Source organism: Talpa europaea, assembly GCF_964194135.1.
Source record: "Talpa europaea genome assembly, chromosome: 6".
Classification (NCBI taxonomy): Eukaryota; Metazoa; Chordata; class Mammalia; order Eulipotyphla; family Talpidae; genus Talpa; species Talpa europaea.
In genome coordinates, this window is record NC_140072.1 from 64,989,715 (window position 1) to 65,014,536 (window position 24,822).

A 24,822-nucleotide genomic window follows, 5' to 3' on the forward strand; every position below is an offset into this window, starting at 1 on the left:
TAATATACAGAAAGCTTTGACATTTAATAAAATACTTGCCCATAAGATATGTAACATATATTGGTGAAATACATTTGCTTCTAATAGTGATGTTTTTGTCAGAGGCATATAATTACATTAGGTCTTTGACTAGTTTCTTTCAATGTTGTTTTGTTATAATATTGATGAGAAAAAACAATTCTGTCGTACTTGGATGAAATCACCTTATTTGAGGACCTGCTTGCATTTTAGGTTGCTTCACTTACAGTTTCTAAGAACCTATCGACTACATTAACATTTGTAAACAGTATGTACACAGACACACATACACACAATCAGTTTCTTACAATTTTTATTTTTATTTATTTTAAAGATTTGTTTATTTATACAAGCACGGGGTACAGGCCAAAGGCACGGGAAGGTGAAAGAATCCACCAGATGGCGCAGCGGTTGAATGCTGGGCTGCAAAGCTGCCTGTAGCCTCTGCAGTGCTGGTTTGATCCCAGGCCACCGCCTAGGGTCTCACATGGCTGCTCCCCTCAGCATTGTATTTCATCACTCTGCCTGTTCTGTTCCCTGCTCTGGCTCTGGTGAATTCTCTCACCCTCCCGTGCTTCTGACTGTACCCAGTGCTTGTATAAATAAATAAATAAATCTTTAAAAAAAAAAAAGAATCCACCAGAGACAGAGCAGAACGACAGAAATACACTGCTGAGGGGAGCAGCGGGCATGACAGGAGAGGTCTGCCATGCCATGTGGGAATCTCCCTGGCCGGCCGGGAATCGAACTGGTGCCGCAGAGGCTGAGGACAGCTTCACAGCAATGCGCTCAACCCGCTGCGCCACTGGGGAGGCCCTTATAATTTTTAAAAATTGCTCAGGAGTTAGCAATAGCTTCTTTTCCCCTATGTATTGTTTCTATTATTTTGGAAATAATTATTATACCCAGTATTCATTTAACATTATTATATGTCACGTTCTCATCTAATTCTATAATAATCTATTAGGTAAGTACATACTATGATTGTCTCTATTTTCAGATGAAGAAACTGAGGCACAGTTTCTGCCCAAAGTTACACAGCTGTTAAGTGAGCAAGCTAGGATATGAACTGTCTGAATCCAAAGCCTAGAATTTGGAGCTAGAAGACATGGATTTGAATTCCAGTTCCACAGCTTCCCAGCTTCAGTTTTCTCTTCTATATATGGAAATGATAACATCCATCTCACAGAATTTTAAGGGACAATACCTAATAAAGTATGTGAAAATACTTTGAAAACTGGAAATGATATATATGCTATGATGATTAATATGTGTATATTTATTTATATACACTACAACTATAAAATAAGATTGATTTTGTGTAGCTCTCCTTACACATTTATTCCACACATTATAATATTTTATTCTAAGATATTACTGTAAGATTTAAAATACATATTATATAAGGAGACTGAGTGTTACTACCTTTTGTTTGTATCATTTTATGTAAATAAACACAATATTTGGTGAAAATTTTTTGGTAAATATAATTTTGATCTGTTCTATTCATATAACTATATATGTACACATAGCTATATATGTACACATATACTATATATGTATTATGTTATACTGATGTTATATATCTTAGATAATAAATAATAAACATCTTTGTGTGGGTCATAATATATCTGTTTGAATATATTATATATATATTTTTGGTAGAGATAAAATAGATTTAATTTCTTAATAAAATGAATTAAATTTATTTGAATGAAAAAATTTTTTCCCGTTGAGTCAGTAAATTGTAATCTGAGTGAATTTCAAAAGAGTATTTATTCAGTGACTGAGTACAAAAATCTGTCTATTCTAAACAAAACAGAGGAAAAATTCTCTGGGCATTTTAGAATATTGGAATGTCTGAAATATGAGACTATGGTTTCATAAAAATGACATATTTTGTATTTTATTAATATTTTTTAAAGATTTATTTATTCATGCATACAAGCACTGGGGTATAGGCCAGAGGGGTGGGGGCGGGGTGAGAGGATTCACCAGAGAGAGTGGGGAGCAGAACAGGCAGATCTACTGAAATACTGCTGAGGGGAACAGTGGGTGAGGCAGGAGAGGTCTGTTGCATCTGTGGGAAGCTCCCTGGCCTGCCAGGGATGTAAGTTGAGCTCATGCTGCAGTGGTTGCCCATAGCTGTCTTTAACCTCTGTGCCACCAGGGAGGCCCAACACATTTTACATTTTAATACAAAGAGTGAAAGAAATTAGGCAAACCAGAAGGTAGTAGAGGGCTTATTTCAATTACTGCATATAAATGATGTGTAATCATGGTGCCAAATTTCAGTACTGCCAGCACCTGTTTACTTGTGCTTAGTAAATTGTCTTGAAATTATTTTTACTTAGAGTCTAATTTTTCAGATTTCATATTAAGTAAATATTATTCATACAAGATTTTAGTGATTGTGAGAGCCTAGCAAGGATGGAAATTCAGTTTGTATTTCTATTTGTTAATATTTAGGATTTATCTTTTTAACTGAAACTAGCAAATGAATCAGCCTCACAATAGAACTACAAATTAACAAGTTTGTTAATGGAACCCTTCTGTCTCAGATTTAGGATTTAAACTTTACTGATATATGAAACTCTTTTGAAAAAATATTCATACTTGTTATAGGAAGTAGCTAATTCTCTTTTAAGTTCTCCAGAAAGCCAGTGCTGGCTAATAAAATTAGTTGATTGCCTCAAAATTGATATAAATCAACATTTTGTAAATCTGTGATGTCATAACTTTCACAATTCACTTTACCCCTAAGGGCATTGTCAAAGGGTTATTACTTTTTTTAAACTTTCCAGGAGTTGCTCAGTCAACTGCAGAACTTTCTGGAAACTAAAAAAGAGGAATTAATTTTGGAAGTTCCAAATCCACCTCCAAAGAAAATTCGACTACAAGCAATAGAAGATGGGATTGGTAATCTGAGTCAAAATGGAGAGGGGAGGATCTCTGTTATTGAAGATGGAAGCTTTGGTCCCAAGAACTCAAATTTAAATGTATGCAATATATGCCTAGGAATTCTTCAAGAATTCTGTGAAAAAGAGTTCATTAAAAAGGTAAATAATCTATTTTTTCTAATTGTGTAATTTTCAATCTTAAGGCCTAGAATTCTTGAATGTAAAGTAAGAAAGCCACTCATTTAAATTTGTTTCACACCAATGGATCATTAAAATTTTCTTATTTTTTAAAACAAAAGCCTACTATTCTGAAATTGCCTTTTAACAACATGATATCTGACAATAAAATATGTATCCATGAATTTTGGTGATGAGAGCTATTTAGTTGAAAACTAATGACATTTTTCCCTTGCTGTTTCACATAACTAAGGAGATCGAGAAAAGCTCCCTCTCACTCATACCTGTTGGTGTCTCAAAAAGACAAGTATGATAGCCTTATGGAAGGTACATGATTGAATGTGGGATTGCCTTTTGATTCCAGCTGTCAAGAGTGTCAATTTTGGCTTTATTTTGTTTAAAATCTGTTTAAAATTATAAAGTAAGCTAGAAAACAATTTTGACATTTGACAGATAGTTCTGCAAGTAAGCCCTGTATGGTGTGACTTTTGTGTTATTGGTCTTCAGGGTCATGGGTAGCAAATGTTTGATCAGGATGTTTTTGAGAATTCTCTACTCAAAGATGAAAGTCTAAGAGTGTTGCAGTATCATCTCCTAGATCCAAAATTCATGTTATGAAGATTATAAAATTTTTGGGAATTTATGTAATTGTAATACTTTTTTAGGTGTGTCAAAAGGTTGAGGCTTCTGGGTTTGAATTCACCAACTTGGTATTTTCAGTCTCCTTTCCACCACAGCTATCTGTAAGAGAGGTAAGATCATTTATACATATAAAACTGTATGTGAAATGTATACAGGAATTTCTCAAAAAAATGGAGCTGTAGAAATATTCCTTACTTCATTACATTTTGTACTTCATTACATTTTATATACTTAATGATTGAAAACAACTTACAGCTGCTTAATAATGTTGAGTGAATGGATGAAAATAGAAAATACTGGCTCAAGTTAATTTATTCATCACAGGACTGCCATCTTTCAGAAGGTTCATGTTCAGTTGCAGGCTTTGGTTTGGCATTAGCTCTGTGGAAGACATGTTCATCAGAGAAATAGATCCTATGGTCATAGGATAGTATTTTTTTTTAAGATTTATTTATTTATTTATTTATTTATTTTTACAAGCACTGGGTACAGTCAGAAGCGCGAGAGGGTGAGAGAATTCACCAGAGCCAGAGGGGGTAGCAGAGCAGGCAGGGCCGAAGTACACTGCTGAGGGGAGCAGTGGGCGGCAGGAGAGGTCTGCGCGCCATGTGGGACCCTCCTCCGGTGGCCGGGGAGCAGCTGGGGATCGAACCGGCGCTGCAGAGGCTGTGGGCAGCTTCACAACCCAGTGCTCAACCGCTGTGCCACTGGGGAGGCCCTAGGATAGTATCATTTAAACTATGATGAACCTTATATGCTGGAGTAAAATATAAAAAGGTGGCATTTCTAGTCAGTAGAAAAAGAGTATAATCTCTCATGTTTATTTTAACTTCTTTCTTAAGTGAAAAAAAATAATAGTCATTACTGTAAAATTCTTGTGTGTGAAAACTGACGTGAAAACATACTGTTTTTGTTAATATTGTTACATGAAGTATAGGAATAATGACCTATGTAATCTCAAATTATAGTTATGAGTGCTAAACATATCCATTTATATATTTAAGGTGTCTGTTCCCCAAGAATCCCAAATTATCACCAGAATATTACATTTGGTACCATCACTTTCTTTGGGTGAGATGTTTGTTAGCCCCAAAAAGCTTAAAGTCAGTTTAAGAAAGATTGAGCTGGATAAAGTGGTAGAAAAGAGCTAGGAAGTAAAAAAGAATAGAATGATTTTAAGTAGTATGTCTGGTGATGACAAAATGAGTGATTGAAAGAATAAAGGGGTTAATAATGATATACTGAGTATATATTCATAAATACTTCAAGTCATTTTCTAATTAATCATTCAAGCACTTCTCACGAATAGGTTATCCAATTTTAGTAGAGAGAAACTTGCAAAAGCTAAGTGACTCACAAAAGTTGCAGTGTTTGAGTAGCAAAAATAGGAGTAAGTATGTTCAGGGCCTCCCTGGTGGCACAAGGGGTTAGGACACAGCCTATGGGGCCGGGGATTGAACTTGTGCTGCAGGGCTGTGATTGCTTCACAGTGTGGTGCTTAACCCCTTGCTCCACCAGGGAGGCCCTATAATTGATTTTTACTCCTAGACTTTCTAGAAGAAATATGCTACTATGCCAATTATTAGGGAATTAATACATTTCCACAGTGTAGTGTGTCAGGTGACTCATTGTTTTCCTTATTATTATTATTATTTTTTTTTTTTTAGAGGCATTTTTTTTTTATTATTTATTTATTTATTTGTTTGTTTTGTTTATACATGCACTGGGTACAGTCAGAAGCGCGGGAGGGTGAGAGAATTCACCAGAGCCAGAGCGGGGAGCAGAGCAGGCAGAAGGACCGAAGTACACTGCTGAGGGGAGCAGCGGGCGGCAGGAGAGGTCTGCGCGCCATGTGGGACCCTCCTCCGGTGGCTGGGGAGCAGCCGGGGATTGAACCGGCGCGGCAGAGTCCGCGGGCAGCTTCGCAACCCAGCGCTCTACCGCTGCGCCACCGGGGAGGCCCTTCCTTATTATTATTATTTTTTATTAAAGATTTATTTATACAAGCACTGGGTACAGTCAGAAGCACAGGAGGGTGAGAGAATTCACCAGAGCCAGAGTGGGGAACAGAACAGGCAGACCGACAAAATACACTGCTGAGGGGAGCAGTGGGCGTGGCAGGAGAGGTCTGCGTACCATGTGGGACCCTCGCTGGTGGCCGGGGATCGAACTGGCACTGCAGAGGCTGCTGGCAGCTTCGCAGCCCAGTGCTCAACCACTGCACCACCAGAGGAGGCCCTGTTTTCCTTATTATTAATGAGTAATATGCTTTTACTAATTCTTTTAAGGCTAATAATTACTCAAGAGGTTTGTAGTTTATATGCAGTGTATATTTTCACAATGCAGATTTTTTAGCAATTATATATGGGTCACTTTGTGATTTTGTTTCATTGTGAGTTTTTATTTTATTGCCGTCTTTTATGACTTCTTTGTAGTTGAGATATGTTATTTAGGCCAGATAATATAAATTGCCTTTCAAGCTCATTAACTTATTTGTTACATAATTAAAACTTTTTGGAGTGGAACAATTTCTTAATAGTTATTCTTAAATATGCATAGGACTTACTTGGAGAATTTCCCAGGCCCCATCCACAGAGATTCTGATACAGTAGGTGGGTGAGATCCATGAATTTGCATTGGTGATGTTAGTGCTGCTGGTGTAAGGACCACACTTTGAAGCATAATGTCCCATCAGATAATGGGAGAACAATTGACAATTTGAAAATCTTTTTGAAGTTAGTCCTAAATGAAAAATAGGTAACTTTTGGAATCTGGGCTGGAAGATAAAAGGACTGGGAGGCTCAGAGAATGTGTAATTTAGATTTTAATTCAAATCAAATCATCCCGACCAATAAAAGAAAGTCTGAAAAGAATATATTCTAATGAATATGATATTGGAATGCTGTCTTTCTCCATATTTATATAAATGTTAATATCTGCATATATTTACTTGACTTTTTATTTTGTAGTAAATAGTATTTTATAGACAGTGGTAAGACTTGCCCAGTGAAGCTCTATGCATTTCACTCAACTCCAACCGTTATCAATTTTGTTTTTTTTGCTAGTTGAAGCTCAGTTTCAAAAAAAAAACATATGAGGGCCTCCCCTGGTGGCGCAGTGGTTGAGCGCTGGGCTGCGAAGCTGCCCGCAGCCTCTGCACTGCCGGTTCCATCCCCAGCCGCTGGAGAGGGTCCGACATGGCGCACAGACCTCTCCTGCCGCCCGCTGCTCCCCTCAGCAGTGTATTTCGATCCTTCTGCCTGTTCTGCTCTCCGCTCTGGCTCTGGTGAATTCTCTCACCCTCCCGCGCACCTCACTGTACCCAGGGCTTGTATAAATAAATAAATAAATCTTAAAAAAAATTATATGAAAGGTAAAGTTAGATTAGTGCAAATATAAAAAGCAAGCTTGCATTTGTAAGGATAACAATTAGAAAATAAAATTTCTAATGAGTACAGACTTGCAAGAATTTCTTTTTTTTTTTTTTTGTAAGATTTATTTATGCATGCAAGAGCTGGGGTAAAGGCCAGAGGTGATGCGGGGGTAGGTGAGAGGATTCACTAGAGACAGAGTGGGGAACAGAACAGGCAGATTGACGAAAGTACACTGCTGGGGAGCTGCGGGCAAGTCAGGAGAGGTCTGCTGCACCAGACTTGCAAGAATTTCTAAGGAAGAATTGGGGTACTTAAAGTTATATTTAGAGCAAAAAAAAAAAAAAGATGATAAAGGAGCTAAATCTGCTATATGGAATTTAAAATATACTGCTGTTAAATGATATAGAGAAAGCTGAATTCTGAAAAAATTGCTTCTGTCCTTTATGTCAAGGAAAGTGACCTTCAAACTGAAAAGGGTATACTGGGTAGTAGTAATGGAGAATAAAGCACCTCATGATGGGGCGTCTCTAAGGTGTACAGGGTTTGGATCTGCATGAAATACATTCCATGATAGATTCAGAAAGGAGTTACAGTTGTCTGCGATCTTTACTTTTAAAAGACAGTAGATTTTCTGAATGATTTGAGATTAAATAAGGGTGGTTCCAATTTCCAAAGTGAAGAAAATTAGTTTTGTTAAAGTTCAGCTGGTGAACTTGACCCTAAAACTCTGGCACAATTCTAGATGGGGAACTAGGGAAGTAAAATGTGGGCACTGAAGATAAAAAAGATGTTGTTGTTCACACAATGAACACGTTTCCTAAGAACAAAACATGCATCATTTCTTCCTTTTCTAGGCTAGCAGGACTGGTATTGCAGGGAAATAGAGTATGGTTATTGTGACTAATATTTTTTTTAGATTTATTTATTTATTTATACAACAACCGCCTGCGCCAACAGGGGAGACCCTATTGTGACTAATATTTTGACCAGGTTTCTTCTCATGATAACTTCCTGAAAGTGGCAGGAAAACATGAGAAGAGGGCCTCCGCCCTGGCACAGCGAGTTGAGCACAGCGCTGTGAAGCTGTCCATGGCCTGTGCAGTGGTTGGTTGTAGCCCGGCCGGCAGGCAAGAATCCCACATGGCGTGGCAGACCTCCGGTCTCGCCCGCTGCTCCCCTAAGCAGTGTTTTTGGTCCATCTGCCTGTTCTGTTCCTGGCTCTGTCTCTGGTGAATCCTCTCACCCTCCCGCGCATCTGGCCTGTACCCCAGTTCTGTATGCATGAATAAATCTTTAAAAAAAACACATGAGAAGAGTGTGAAGAAAATTGGATGGCTTGTCCCTGATTGGCCATACCAAAAAGGAGCCTGATTGATACCTGATATCAAACTGAACAGTGTTTTTCCACATGTGCTCTGCAGATTAATCACTTGAAACTTACTTGGGGGAAGGCCCTTTTCTTGGACTTCTTGAATCAGAATCTCTAGAGATGGGATGAGATATGCTTAATGTCTCCCTACACATTGAAATTCAAGAATCACTGAACTTTGGGGAGATTTCTGATCTACTGCAGGACTCTTCATGCCTTACTCTGTTCATATTTTCTATCAGTGATAATATAATGGGAACACTCAATATAGGTGAGTGTGACAGAGTTGAGAGCATAAGCAGATAGGCTGAGAGTTATAATTGAGATCCAAAACAATCTCGAGAATAAGGAATCTAACAAGATGAAACATAACAGGAATAAAGGTAAGTACTTAGATATAGAAAACCAGCTATCAAGTAAAGGATGAGGCAGTAGTGACTTAAAAACTGTGTTTAGACAAACTTAAGGGTTTTAGTTAATAGCCCAGTAAGAATTAGAGGTTTGATATAACCTCTTTAGGTTTAATGCAGACATTAGAAGTATAGTATCTGGAAATGAAGGTGATCAGTCCTGTTTTACTCAGTACTGGTCATTCAGTGAGTGACATTTCAGATGGCGCATTCTATTATAGAAGGAAGGACAAATGGGAAGGCATTTTATGGTAATCTGATTCGTAATCCTCCAAAACTTGTGAATATGTTACCTTCTGTGAAAAAGGGGGATTTAGTAGATATAATTAATAATGATTAAAGACTTTGAGATGGAGATTATACTGAATTATCTGGATGAACTCAACCTAATCACTTGAGTTCTTAAAAATATCTTTCCCCACTGAATTCAAGGTCAGAGGGAGATGTGATTATGGGAATATGTCGTGGAGATGCCGTGTTGTCTACTTTGAAGAGAGGAGAAGGAAGACAAAGAATATATGGCTGACCTCTAGAAGATTGAAAGGGCAACACAATAGGTTCTCATAGCCTAGTGCTTCCCTGCTGACAACTTAAATTTTGGCTCAGTGAGAACTATGCCTAAATAATTGTAAGATAATAAATTTCTTTTTTTTTTCATTTTTAAAGACTTTATTTATTTATTTTTGCATAGAAGAACTGGGATACAGGCCAGAGGAGACAGACTGGGGGCAGAGCAGGCAGATGCACTGAAATACACTGCTCTGGGGAGCAGCGGGTGAGACAGGAGAGAGGTCTGCTGCGCCATATGAGTTAGCTCCCTGGCCAGGATCGAATTCAGGCGGAAGCAGTGATAGTGCTGAGACTTAACCCATAGGCCACCAGGTAGGCCTCCTTTATCTTTATCTTATTTTAAACCAATAAGCTTGCAGCAATTTGTTATAACATTAGAAAATAAATATACATTTAGAGATGTGCTTTCAGAGTGGTGGAGACATCCAAAACCATTCATAGGAGCACCACTGCAGAGACTTGAGTGATTTTATTTGGAGAATAGATGATTCAGTGGGATGAATTTGCTCTCCTTACATATTTTCAGGACATCCTTATGAACAGGAGTTTTCTGCTACAGAGATAGAATCAAGAGAGAAATAGGGCTTCCTGGGTGGTGCAGGGGTTAAAGAGCACTATCAAGCTGTTGCCAGCCACCGAAGCACAAGTTTGATCCCACAGGAAGCCAACTCATTTGGTGAAGCAGATATCGCCTGTGTTGCCCACTGTTCCCCTCAGCAGTGTATTTCAGTATACCTGCTTATTCTGCTCCCCACTCTCTGGTGAATCCTCTCACCGTCTCCCTCCCCCCATACCTCTGTCCTACACCCCAGTTCTTCTATGCATAAATAAATAAATCTTTAAAAAGAGAGAGAAATAATTTTCAGATATAAGGGGTTATCTATAACAAGAAAGACTTTTTAGGGATGATGAGTTTTCTATTACCAGAATGTAAGCTGAGACTGGGCAAAACTTGGCAGAGATATTAGACTAAATTTGCATTTATGGGAAAAGAGTATCCCTTTAAGTCCTTTTAAAAGTAAACACTTCAGGGCCTCCCAGGTGGTGCAAGGGATTAAGTCGCAGCACTATGGAGCTATCAGCAGCCATTGTAGCATGAGTTCAATCCCCAGCCAGGGAGCTAACCCACATGATGCAGTGGACCTCTCCTGTCTTGTCCTCAGCATTGTATTTCAGCAGATCTGATAGTTCTGCTCCCCACTCTGTCTCTGGTGAATCCTCTCACCCCCTGCACTTATGGCCTACTCCCCACTTCTTGTATGCATAAATAAATAAATCTTTAAACAAAATTTAAAAAGTAAACACTTCAAAATCCTGTTCTTTAAGGTTTATCTTTACTAGTAGATTCCAGTAGAGGGCAGTGTTATACCATTAGTTTGGCTTATCGGCCCCTCCTCAAGGGTAATGTTTGGGAAAGTTTGTTTACTCTATTGGCTTTAAATGGATATGTTGCCTCTTAAATGTTACTTTGGTTTTGTGAAACTTTACTTTAAAAAAAAAAGATTTATTTATTTATGCATACAAGAACTGGGGTACAGGCCAGAGGTGCAGGGGTGGTAAGAGAATTCACCAGAGACAGAGTGGGGAGCAGAACAGGCAGACTGAAATACACTGCTGAGGGGAGCAGCTGGCAAGACAGGAGAGGTCTGCTGCACCATTGGGCAGCTCCCTGGATGGCTGGGGGATCGAATTCGTGCTGCAGAAGCTGCGGACAGCCCCATAGTGCTCTGCCCAGTCCCTTGAGCCACCAGGGAGGCCCAGAAACTTTACTTTTTTGATATGCAACTTGATATGATTGGAGTTTTGTTTATTAAATCAAACCTTCCCCCCCTTTTCTTTGTTATATGTTGTAATATCTATGTTTTGCACTAGTTCTACATAGCTCTAGGAAAGTAGCCAAAAATAAAAGCAGAAACATTTCTGTCATAGAATATATTTACAAAAATTGTCTATTCTTAAATTCTGACAAAGTGGTAATCAAAAGACTGGATTTTTTTTTTAAATCTATAGATTCTTAACCAATTTGGGATCATCAATCTCATTAATAATCTGAAAAAAAAACAATGTCAAGAAAGCAGTGAATTTCTTCTCCTAAAAATACACATATTCAAAAGTTTGCATGTATTTATAGGGACCTCTTAAACTTCTAGCTATTTATCTGGAATCTTTCTTAACTGGATATGCCAGTAGTTTTCCCCTTTTATAACCGATGATATGCTTACTTTTTCTGTTTTTTCTAATTGGGTTTAGCTGATAGACCAATCTGATGAAATTGCTTTCATTTCAAGTAAAGAGGGCTACACCTTTAGTTCATATTGTGTGTAGGCCTGAGATGACTGTCTTCATTCATTAGTTTGACTGATTTAGCATGCATATTTTCTGCAGTCTATCTTCCATGACTTGTCAATTTTTAATTTGCATGGCAGGTACCTTACCTAAAGCAGTTTTTGTTCTTTCTCACCCATCATTTAAGGCCAACTCCAGGTTCACTTTAATTGACAAACTTTTTAGCACTTACTAAGGAGTTCTCAGAATTTGTAGCCCAATTTTTTTTTTATTTAAATTTTATTTTTATATTCCCCATACAATTACAACCCCCTTATTTTGATCCCAATCTCTCCTTTCCCTGCCCCCACCCCCCCATAGAGTATCTCTGGTTCATAGTTGTTTGTTGATTTTGATATTTTATTTCTTTTTTTTTCCCCATAGATATACTTTATTTATTTATTTATTTTTGTTGTTTTTTTTAATAAATTTTATTTTTATATTCCCCATACAATTGCAACCCCCCATTTTGACCCCAATCCCTCCCCTCCCGCCCCCCACCCCCCAAAAAGTGTCTCTGGTTCATAGTTTTTTGTTGATTTTGATTTTCACTTTCTTATAGTTATTCATTTTCCTGGTCCCTTATTTAAGTTTTCTAGATTCCTGCTATGAGTGGGACCAGTATTTTTCTTTTTCTTTCTGGCTTATTTCACTGAGCATGATCCCTTCCAGCGCCATCCATGTTGCTGCAAATTGCATGTGTTTATCTTTTTTGAATGCTGAGTAATATTCCATGGTGTATATGTACCACATCTTCTTGATCCAGTCGTCTATTTTTGGGCATTTGGGCTGTTTCCAAAGCTTAGCTATTGTAAACAGTGCTGCTATAAACATAGGGGTGCAGGTGTTCTTTGGAATTGATGTTTCTGTGTCCTTTGTGTAGGACAATTTTTGTTTAGGTTTAGTTGGTTAGAACTTACTTCAATAATCCCTATATGGTCCACTTACCCATGCAAAGCATATTTTTTACAAGATTGCTGAATAAGACACTGAAAAACAGGGCCTCCCCAGTGGCGCAGCGGTTGAACGCTGGGTTGCAAAGCTGCCCACAGCCTTTGCAGCACCGGTTTGATCCCAGCCGCTGGGCGAGAGTCCCACATGGTGCGCAGACCTCTCCTGCCATGCCTGCTGCTCCCCTCAGCAGTGTACTTTGTCCGTCTGACTGTTCTGCTTCCCACTTTGGCTCTGGTGAATTCTCTCACCCTTCTGCACTTCTGACTGTACCCAGTGCTTGTATAAATAAAGAAATAAATCTTAAAAAAAAAAAGACACTGAAAAACATACAAAAATATGGAGATCACTATATTTGCCCCTTAAGGGTCTTTCAAGAAAATCTTCATTGATGGGTTGGGGAAGGGAGATTGGGGGTGGCTAAGTAACCTTGCTGTGTTTTGTATATAGAGGCTGCAACACTTAAAATCTTTCACAATAAGGGCCTCCCTGGTGGTGCAGGGGGTTAAGATGCAACCTATGAAGCTATCTGCAGCCACTGCGGCACTACTTTGATCCCAGGCCAGGGAGATACACACATGGCGCAGCAGATCTATCCTGTCTTGCCCGTTGCTCTCCTCAGCAATGTATTTTGGTCAATCCGCCTGTTCTGTTCCCCACTCCATCTCTGGTGAATCCTCTCACTACCCCCTCACCCTAGTACCCTAATTCTTGTATACATAAATAAATATATCTTTAAAAAAAACAGCTTTCACATAACATGCAGCAACTCAAACCCTCCTTTCTGATAAAAGGGAATTCCAAAGGCATGTTCCTGTGAGCACATTATGGGTGTATGAAAGGCTGTATTATTAGGATCATAGAATCAAAGCTTTGTGGGAGATTTGTTCTAGAACTTCATTTAGAACAGGTTCATCTAGCTTTTTATGGAACTTGTTGAAAAATGATGATTTGTCAGTGCTCTTACCACCTCACCACTCCATGTGTAAATCCATTTACATCTATTGAGAGTCTCTAATTAAGAGTCTAGGAGTCCCCAACCTTTGTATATAAGCTGATTTCCTTTTAGTCTCTGAAAGTTTAATGAATCCCCAATATTTGTGTATTGGGTAGACGATATACTTGTATGATTTCTTTTTTAAAGCCACACAGATTGGGAACATTTTACTTAATCATCTCATCCTTATCTGAAGAGGAGAAGACAGGTTTGTCAGGTATATCACAGTTATTGGAATTTGGGTATGCCTCCCTTCTTCATGCTTTGTTTGTTTTTTTTCTTAAAGATTTATTTACTTAGGCGTACAAGAACTTGGGTGTAAGTCAGAGGCGTGGAGGTGGATTGAGGAGGATTCACCAGAGAGAGTGGAGAGCAGAACAGGCAGATCCACTGAAATACGCTGCTGAGGGGAGCAGCGGGCAAGGCAGGAGAGGTCTTATGTGCCATGTGGATTAGCTCCCTGGCGGCCAGGGATCGAACTTGTGCTTGCAGTGGCTAGTGATAGCTTTATAAAGCTGTCTGCACCACCAGGGAAGTCCTTGTTTGCTTGTTTTTAAACTACACATCTCTCCATCTTTCATATGTGTACTTTATTTTTTTAAAAAAAGATTTTATTTTTACATAGAAGAACTGGGGTACAGGCCAGAGGTACAGAAGGTGAGAGGATTCACCAGAGACAGTAGGGAGCAGAGCAGGTAAATCTACTGAAATACACTGCTGAGGAGAGCAGCAGGTAAGTCAGGAGAAGAGCAGCAGGTAAGTCAGGTCTGCTGCGAGTCAGGAGAGGTCTGCTGCGAGGGGATCAAACTCTGCTGCAATAGCTGCCAATAGCCTCATAATGAAGAGATTTAACCCCTTGCACCACCAGGGAGGCCCCCTTATGTGTGCTTTATTACCTAATTACCTTGACTCATTGCCTTTTCTTAACTACTCCACTAAGCCCAATTCAAGAACATAACTCTAAGGAGCAGGTGATCACCAGAATTATAAATCCAGGCAGAGCTGCTGTGTTGTGGGGAACATGGAACTAGACATGGAACCAGGTTCAACATTCTTACTTGATACATAACTGGCACATGTTCCAAGGGACAAACAATGAGTGACATGTGATTAGTCAAGATCTATATAGAACCCAAGTCCTGGATAGGACAGGTAGTCAGAAATCCAGTTGTCAAGGAGTCTCACATCACCACTATGCTTTAGACTTAGTAATTCTGACCTAGTAAGTTATGATTTTTTAAAAAAATCATTCATAATGATAGCAATATATAAGTATAAAGTGATACTTTATATGTAAAATAGTAACATCACCACAATTACCTATTCTTATGTTTTAGGAGGAATTAGATAAAACCCCTTTCCTAGGACAAAAATGAGTAGTAATTGCTACCGATTATTATTTGCATAATAGTTACTGCATGTCCTCTCATTTAATCATCATAGCCATTTAAAATAGGTGGTGTTATTATCCCTATTTTACAGATGATGAAATTGAAACTCAAATTGCATTGTTAATAAATAGCAGAGCTAGGATTTGAACTCTCTCTGTCCAACTGTAAAGTCTATGTTTATCATTATTGCTGTCCTGTACTGCCTACATTATGATTTGGTCAAATTTCAAAAAAAGGTTATTGTTTTTCTGTGACTATAGGGCACACTTAGACTAGGTTTTGGTCTTCTGTGGCTTAACAAGTGTGGTGATAAACAACCAATCCGTTTGGTGATTCTCTAAAATTGTAACTTTGAAGATAAAATAAAAATTACATTTTTTTTTAGCATTTTCCCACCACACTTGTGGTTAAGTTTTGTTATCAGTTGACTAGAATAGGTTCAGAGGAGGTTTTGAATCCAAGATCTTATTAACAGCAGATATCTTAAAATAGAAGAATTTCCAGTCATTTTTGTGAGGAGCTACTTTTGATTTTCTTTGATTTAATGGAGATTGGTATGTTTGTGTGATAATGAGTTATAATGTTGAAGTTCTATAATTGACTTCTAAGTGGAGATGGGAATGTGTAAGGCTTTCAGCCATGTCCTTTATCATGGATGTGCCCAAATGTCCAAGAAGGAGGGAGATGGTGGCAGGTACTTCCTTAAAGTCAGACATATCCAACTTCATTAACTTGTCAGAAACCTTTCTTGAGGAGTAGAGCTAGTGCTTTCTTCCCTTTAAGAAAAAAAAAAGTCAGCTAGTATTTTTAGACCAACCAGGTTTGTGTTAAGAAGTGTTGATTATGGTAGTGCTGCAGCATTTGTTTCTCTTTCTTAAAATTATGCTGTGCTGCTTAAAATATTGAAAGTTATCTTTATAAATTTTTCCTTATAAATAAAACTGAGTCTACTTTCCCTTAATGATAATACAGAATCAATACTAGAAACTGTTTCCTAGAGTTGATACCATTCAATGTCCCATCCAGAAATCTTTATTTGTGCATTTATTGTTAAGAATAACTGAGGACCTCCCCTGGTGGCGCAGCGATTAAGTGCTGGGCTGCGAAGCTGCCCACAGCCTCTGCAGTGCCGGTTTGATCTCCAGCCCGGGTGAGGGTCCCACATAGTGCGCAGACCTCTCCTGCCACCCACTGCTCCCCTCAGCAGTGTACTTCGGTCCTTCTGCCTGTTCTGCTCCCTGCTCTGGCTCTGGTGAATTCTCTCACCCTCCGGTGCTTCTGACTGTACCAAGTGCTTGTATAAATGAATAAATAAATCTTTTTTTTTTTTTTAAAAAAAGAATAACTGAGTATCTTTCTTCTTGCCATAACTATTATGCAGTTATCCAAATAGATAACTATTTTTTTCAACTAATTAGGAGACTCATCATTTATATAAAACTCACTGCAAAAATCTTAATTTACTCTTGGATTGTCATTTCACAGGCTACTTCCTTTTTGCTGCTTGCAGTTTTTTGTTTAACCATTAGCTGTGTGGCAGTCTCTATAACTATAGCAGGAGTGCTCAGAGAAAGTACTGGCAGAAGGAAGTGGGCATGTTTTTGCTTTTTTAAAAAAAGATTTATTTATTTATTTATGCATGCAAGGGCTAGGATGCAGGCCACAAATGTGGGGGGTGAGAGGATTCACCAGAGACAGAGTGGGGAACAGAACAGGCAGACTGACCAAAATACACTGCTGAGAGGAGCAGCGGGCAAGTCAGGAGAGGTCTGCTGCACCATGTGGGTATCTCCCTGGATGGGGATCAAACTCGTGCTGCAGTGGCTGTAGATAGCTTCATAGTGCTGTGTCTTAACCCCTCGTGCCGCCAGGGAGGCTCCAGGATGTGGACATGTTTTTATTTAAAATTTTTAGATATATACATATATAGCAATGTCATACATTTTCATTAAATCATAATTTAAAAACTCATATAGGTAATGTTGAAATATTGATATGATTTATTTATTAAACATCCTTGATTATCTTTTTTTCTTAAGATTTATTTATTTATGCATACAAGAGCTGGGGTACAGGCCAGAGGTGTGAGATGATTCACCAGAGACAGAGCAGGGAATAGATCAGGCAGATTGACTGAAGTACACTGCTGAGGGGAGCAGCAGGCGAGACAGAAAAAGTCTGCTGTGCCATGTGGGTTGCTCCCAGGCAGGCCTGGAATCAAACTCGTGCTGCAGAGGCTGCGGACAGCTTCATAGGTTTCGTCTTAATCCCTTGCGTCACCAGGGAGGCCCCTAAACATCCTTGATTATCTTTTCATAAATATAGGATTTCTCCCCTCAGGTGCAGTCACCATTGTTTCCTCACCACCAAAATGGTAGTAAAGAAACTTATTTTTATAGTTCTAATGGTTTTGTTGTACATTCCTTAGGATATTTTACAATATGATCATTATTTTTAAAACAGTTTTTTTCTTTAGTTGATATTTTTTCCTTTTGATTTAACAAGGTCTCATTAAATTGGTACTTTTACTTTTCTGGATACTGCAAGGACCCTAGAATGCTTTAACTCCAGTTATCACTTTATTTATGTGTCTTGTGTGTATTTTCATTTTTTACATATTTAAATCTCACATTATTATTATTAGGACTTATACAGGCAATAGTCTATACAGTGAAAACTCATTTAGATTTACCCACTTACTTATCCTTTGTAACTCCTTGAATCACTGTGCTTTCACCTGGAATCTGCTTAAAGAATATTCTTTTATTTCTTTCATTCTTCTTTTCTTTTTTTTAAAAGATACATTTATTTATTTATTTATTTATTAAAGATTTATTTATTTATTAAAGCTTTATTTATTTATACAAGCACTGGGTACAGTCAGAAGTGCGGGAGGGTGAGAGAATTCACCAGAGCCAGAGCAGGGAGCAGAACAGACGGATAAAGTACACTGCTGAGGGGAGCAGCAGGTGCGGCAAGAGAGGTCTACGCACCATGTGGGACCCTCGCTCGTGGCCAGGGATTGAACCAGCGGGCAGCTTCGCAACCCAGCGCTCAACCACTGTGACACCGGGGAGGCCCTCTTTCATTTTTCTTAATATGTGGCTCTGACAGTAAGGAATTTACTCAGTTTTGTGAAAATGTTTTTATTTCATCCTATTCTTGAGGAATATTTTCACTGGATATCTAATTCTAAGTTGTTTTCTTTTCTCTTAGCATTTAATTAATTCTGCTTGTTTTCTTTTTTTTTTGTGGTTGTTGAGAAATGGATGTCATTTTATTAGTTATTCTTTTAAAGGTAATCTCTTTGCTTTGCAGTATTAAAGGTATTCTCCCTACTTTTATTTTTTGAGCAACTTTGCTATGGTGTGTCTAGGTACATTTTCTTTATGTTTGACCTATTTGGGATTCATGAGATTTTTCATCTCTGGTTTGATATTATTTATCAGTTTTGAGAATTTTCATTTGTTATTAATTCAAATATATTTCTGTTCTGTTATTTTTCCTTTGCCTGAAATTCCAAATAGACATGTTAGACCTTTTCATTGAACCTATTTATATGTTAAAAAAAATTATCCTTTTGATTCTCTTATGTTACTTTGGGTATTCTTTTAAACTGCCTTCCAGGTCATCATTATCATTTCAGTTATGTCTAATTTGTTGTTAAGCCTGTCTATTGAGTTTTTAATTGATGTTGATGAGTTTTTTCATTTCCACACCTTAGGTTTGTTTAATTTATGTAGTTTCTATTATAGTTTTCTTTCAATGTGTTCAATATTTTATTTTTCCAAGTTTATTGAGATATAATTGACATATAACAATATTTTCTTTTTTATTTTCCCACATGTAGTTAACATTGCTTAAATTTTAAAGCAAGACCTGTTAACTCTATTTTATGGATCATCTGTGTATATGTTTCTACTGCTCATTTTTTCGTCATCTGTCTTCTTATGTGCCTTTTAAAAAAGTGCTGGGCATTAATTATAAAAAATATAAATAATTTGAAGCCTAGAATAATGTTATCTTTTGAGAAGATTGTTTTTTTCTTCTTGGTTCTGGCCCTGGACATTAGCAACTCTGAATCACCTTGACCGTTTTTTGTACATTTAAAGGCTGTTCTATTCCCCATTTACCCTTACTCCTAGAGTATAATCCTTCAGGGTTTCAGACAAAGCCCAGGTCTTGTCCTTTGTTAGTGGATGCTGGACCCTAATTCTGGGCCCTTTTTTCTTGATGCTCAGCTACCTCTTTTTTTTTTTTTTAATATTTATTTATGCATATAAGAACTGGGGTACAGGCCAGAGGTTTGGAGGGTGAGAGGATTCACCAGAGACAGAGTAGGGAGCACAACAGGCAGAATGACTGAAAACACTGCTGAGGGGAGCAGTGGGCGAGGCAGGAGAGGTCTGCTGTGCCATGTGGGTAGCTTCATAGATTGAATCTTAACCCCTTGTCCCACCAGGGAGGCCCTCAGCTACCTCTTTTGATTAACAGATGTTCCTTGGAGGGAAAGCTGCCTGACTTATCCTGGTTTCCTTCTTTTGGATTTTAGCCCTGTAATTTTTTATTGCTTTGTTAACTTTCTGATATCTTCAAGCTGATTTTAAAAAGTTTTGTCCAGCTTTTCTAGTTGTCCCTAGCAGGAGGACTGATCCACCATTACCAAATATTCTCAATTTTATTTCCAGTTTTCTTGCCGAGTTTTTCACAGCTATGTCTTTAATTTTCAATACTTAACATACTTTTTTCTCTTCTTTCCCAATGTATCTGTCTTTGTGTGCATGTGTGTTAGAAAAGTAAATTCCTGATTTGTTTGATAAATCTTTCTAAGAATATTGAGATGTTTTGCTATTGTTGAAGTTTTTTTCTTATCTCGCGCTTCTTAAAGGTTGCTTTTTTTTCTGTTTATTTTGGTGTGTCTCTTCCATGTTAGATAGAGACTTTCCTCAGTTGTCTGCTGATCCTTGGTTGGCTGGTCATAATTAGGAGCACAGAATAAAAATCAATTGGAAGCCAAGTGCAAATAAGGAGGGATGATTCACTGCCTCAGTGTTACTCAATAGTGAGTGATGTCTCCATTATCATTGTCTTTTGGTCTTTCCTTGAGCAGGTCATCTTCTTCGCAGAAGTGCACTCTCCTATCTAGAGAGCTCCTAAGGTCTCCAAGTTGAGGAGCTGGGGAGGGCTCAGGGGTGGTGTATGTCAGGATCTCTGTGCTTGTGTATACTCAGTGAAGTGTGACTGCTTTAACTGTGACTCATGATTCCAGTCAGAATACCCTCATTTGATCATAGCCAGAAACAATCTCTTTTCTAGGAGTTAGGGAGGGGCATTCCCCTGGCTGAACGGAGTGGTGTGAGGAATTCGAAGAGCTGCGTCTTTTTCAAACAGATTCTTAGTCAGTAATCTTTATTTTGCTCCCCCTACTCCTACTTCAAAAATTCCTTGGTGCTATTTTTTCCCCAGACTTTTATTGATTGTGGAGTGTCAGTTTCCCCTGCTCCCAAATTTAGGATTCAGCTTTTTGGGGGTCTGCTAGTCCAAGCCACTCTTCTGCTTTCCAACTTCCAAACTATTGCTATTTCATACAGCCTCACTGTCCCCATCCTGGTAGATTTTATGTACTTTTACCAAATCTCTTTAATGTTGTTTTAGAGGATTAGCAAAAGTTCTTGCCTAAGTTTGACCTTCCCCTCTTACCCAGAAGTCCAACATTTTTGTTTACTTTTAAGATATAATGTTTGTATTTAATTTTTATTATGGTTACATTATTTTTATTTAATGCATTAAATTACCAAGGTGTAACATCTTGTTTCTTTTAGCTGTGCTTTATTGTACTGTAACAATCCTAATGGAAATCTGTCCATTTATTTTACTAATTAATTATATGGAAGAATATGAGCAGAAAACATGTAAAAAATTTTATAGTAGAGTTTATATTCTTTTGGGGCATTAATAGTAGGATTCATACCCAATAGTGACCCTTAGAATGTTTGTAAGTTTTTGCAAACTGACCATAGATCTGAGGCATACAGCAGGGGAGGGGGAAGCAGAGGGGTCAAAATGGGGGGGTGGGTGGGAATAGCACAAGGGATGGGTTATGGGTGCTATGGTTGTGGAAGAACTTTTGGAGACTACACCTGAAGGGAGAAATCAAATATTATACAAAAAGGAACAAAGATGTAATAAAATAAAAGAAGAATGTAAATTTTAAGCTTACATAATGGATGAGTGGTAGAAGAGAAGAGGGAAAAACATCAGACTTCTGAGTATATTTAATAATCATGAGATCATATACCTTGTCTAATTTGTTTAGTTATTTTAGTTTCTGTTTTAATATCGTATTGCACAAAATTATTGGTGGTATATGAATAACTCATCATACTACCATTCTCTAGAAATTTACTTGAAATGTCCCACTCACCACAGCGTTGTCATTAGATCTTGCCATTAGACAGGTCTTTGCCAAGTTATTCTTAGGAACCCATGGTTCCTTTTTTCTTCTTTCTAACTGTCTCCCTGTTTCTTTTTTTTTAAGATTTATTTATTTATATAAGCACTGGGTATAGTCAGAAGCGCGGGAGGGTGAGAGAACTCACCAGAGCCAGAGTGGGGAACGGAACAGGCAGACCGATGAAATACACTGCTGAGGGGAGCAGTGGGCACAGCAGGAGAGGTCTGTTGCGCCATGTGGGGCCCTCTCCAGCGGCTGGGGATGGAACCGGCGCTGCAGAGGCTGCTGGCAGCTTTGCAGCCCAGCGTTCAACCACTGTTCCACCAGGGGAGGCCCTCCCTGTTTCTTACCTCTTTTTCTTTCCTTCTCCCTCTCTGCTCCTTACTCTGCCTTTCCTTCATCCTCCCTTCTCTCCTTCTCGCTCTTCTTTCCTTCTTTCTTAATACTAAATCAAGGTGTTCTATAAACTGGACAGGATTTAATGGCTAAGAGCCTTTCTCTTTTCTCTAGTATCTTACTGCATTTTAGTGTTGAGTGTATAGTTTGATCTGCCTAGATCATTTGCCCTTATGTCTCACACATCTGTTAATAAGCATCCATAGCTAGAAACTGCAAATAGTATTCCATTCTCAGATTCACAACAAAATTTTAAAAATAGCATCTACCTTAAACTAAAACTAGGCTGAAAGACTGAAATTAGAACTGAAAGTTTGGAGAGGGCAAAACTTGAAGAAATCTCCTTTTTTGTTGAATGTGCTTTAAGAAGTATCTTAATATACTTTTTGAATTGCCAGAGTCAAGAGACTTGTGTTATAAAAACAATTATTCTTTGATAGACTATTTCATTTAGGCTTCCAGTTATATAAGAAACAGTAATCTCTGTTTAATGGATGAGCAAACAAGAGATAAAAGGGTATTTTTAAAAAAATTTTAAAATTTATTATGCATGCAAGAACTGGGGTACAGGCCAGAGGTGTGGGGAGCGAGAGGATTCACCAGAGACAGAGTGGGGAGCAGAACAGGCAGATCTACTGAAATACACTGCTGAGGGGAGTAGTAGACCAGGCAAGAGAGGTCTGCTGCACCATGTGAGCCACTTCCCTGGCCAGGGGTTGAACTCGTGCTACAAGGATAGCACTCGTGCTGCAGTGGCTGCAGATAGCTTCATAGGCTGTGTCTTAACCCCTTGTGCCACCAGGGAGGCCTCTAAAGGATATTTAACAAATCACTTGCTGTTAAGTAGAAAGAGTTTTTTTTAAGATTTATTTATTTATGCATACAAGAACTGGGGTACAGGCCAGAGGTGTGGGGAGGGGCTAAAAAGATTCACCAGAGACAGAGTGGGGAACAGAACATGCAGATTGCTGAAATACACTGCTGAGGGGAGCAACAGGTGAGACAGGAGAGGTCTGCTGCGCCATGTGGGTAGCTCCCTGGTCAGGGATTGAACTCATGCTGTAGTGGCTGTGGATAGCTTCATAGTCTGCATCTTAACCCCTTGTGCCACTAGGGAGACCCAGGAAGAGAATTTGAACCTACTTCTTTTTTCTCGGTATCTCATGCTTTTTTCAGAACAATTTAGAAAGCCTCTTTCCCATTCTGGTTCTGACATCACTTAGGCAAATCCCTGGAAAGAAAAGGTAGTGATAGGCACACTAGACCTTAACAGATCAGAAGAGTTTATCATTTATTTGGAAAGATTTTGTTTATACTTTTCAGTGCTTTGTTTTGATAAATTTAGAACGACTCAAATAGCAATAGCTTGACATATAACCTGTTTTTCAAATATAATAAAATGTATTATTTTGGAGAAAGAACTTTCCATAAAAGTCATGATATATGAGAGTTTTGTATACATTTTGCAGTTTACAAAGATTTTATTCTGTCATTTCAACATCTGTATTGTACTTATGGGGAATGAGATTTATGTTAAAAATGGTCACTGTTCTCTTTAAATTGATTACAGAATCTTTTAAAACAACTGGGTTACTTTCAGAAACATACAATAACCTGAACTAGTTTAACATAGTCCATTCATTAAAATTTCAGCTTGAAATGATCCTTGGGGATATCTTTTAATGAATAGCTAAAAACAAATTTGCAATTGACATGTTAATTATATGCAAAAAGTATTTTTAATGTACTTGAGAGTCCTTTCAAACTACTTTTTAATACATTTAAAGCATCCCCCCCCATGCTCATTTGCATTATTAATCTGCTCTCTCTATGAAGGAAACATGTACTAAAGAAAGGTAACTTTTCCCTGACCCCTATTCAAAACATGCATTCTGAATTAATAGATACTCTTAATGCATTTTCTTTGGTTTCCTTGATATAAAAGTGCACTTTTTAAAAAAGATTTATTTTATTTATGTATGCATACAAGAACTGGGGTGTAAGCCAGAGGTGCGGAGATGAGAGGATTCACCAGAGATAGTGGGGAGCAGAACAGGCAGATCTACTGAAATACACTGCTGAGGGGAGCATCTGGTGAGACAGGAGAGGTGTGCTCTGCCATGTGGGTCACCTCCCTGGCCAGCAGGGGATTGAACTCGTGCTGTAGTGGCTTGCAGTAGCTTGATAGCACTGTGTTTAACCCCTGCACCCAGGAAGACCCAAAAGTGCACATTTTTGATGTAGAAGTCTGTTTTCTCCTTTTAAGGTGTTCCTCACCCCTTCAGCATAATGCTAAAGGGCTGCAGACACCACTAAAGTAAGCCATGTGATGTAGGCCCCATTCAAATAAGGCACTGAGGAATAAAGAGGAAGAGAAAGAACCAAGAAGTATATGTTAAGCACAAATCCCTCTTAGAAGTATTAGAGTTCAAAAAGCCTATACATTTTTATTATTTATTTATTTATTTTTAAATTTTTTTTTTTAAAGATTTATTCATTTATTTATACAAGTGCTGGGTACAGTCAGAAGTGCGGGAGGGTGAGAGAATTCACCAGAGCCAGAGAGGGGAGCAGAGCAGGCAGACTGATGAAATACACTGCTGAGGGAGCAGTGGGTGCGGCAGGAGAGGTCTGCGCCATGTGGGACCCTCGCTGGTGGCCGGGGATTGAACTGGCGCTGCAGAGGCTGCGGGCAGCTTCGCAGCACAGCACTCAACTGCTGCGCCACTGGGGAGGCCCCTATATATTTTTAAAAAATAAAAATTTATTCTCAACCCAAAGATAAAAATTATTCTGTTCTACTGATTTATCATTGCTATAAATCAATAGTGAAATAAGTATCCTAGAA

The 24,822-nt window shown here is 38.4% G+C and overlaps 1 protein-coding gene across 1 annotated transcript in view; it reads left to right on the top strand.

Moving 5' to 3' along the window:
• The window catches only part of PUS10 (pseudouridine synthase 10), a gene marked incomplete at both ends in the record, with an annotated part of 63,747 nt that overhangs the window by 726 nt on the left and 38,199 nt on the right, over nucleotides 1-24,822 (top strand). Inside the window, 2 exons of the mRNA XM_084234343.1 lie at nucleotides 2,823-3,077; nucleotides 3,761-3,847. Coding sequence (XP_084090469.1) covers nucleotides 2,823-3,077; nucleotides 3,761-3,847 — 342 coding nt within the window. The remainder of the gene's footprint in view (nucleotides 1-2,822; nucleotides 3,078-3,760; nucleotides 3,848-24,822) is intronic.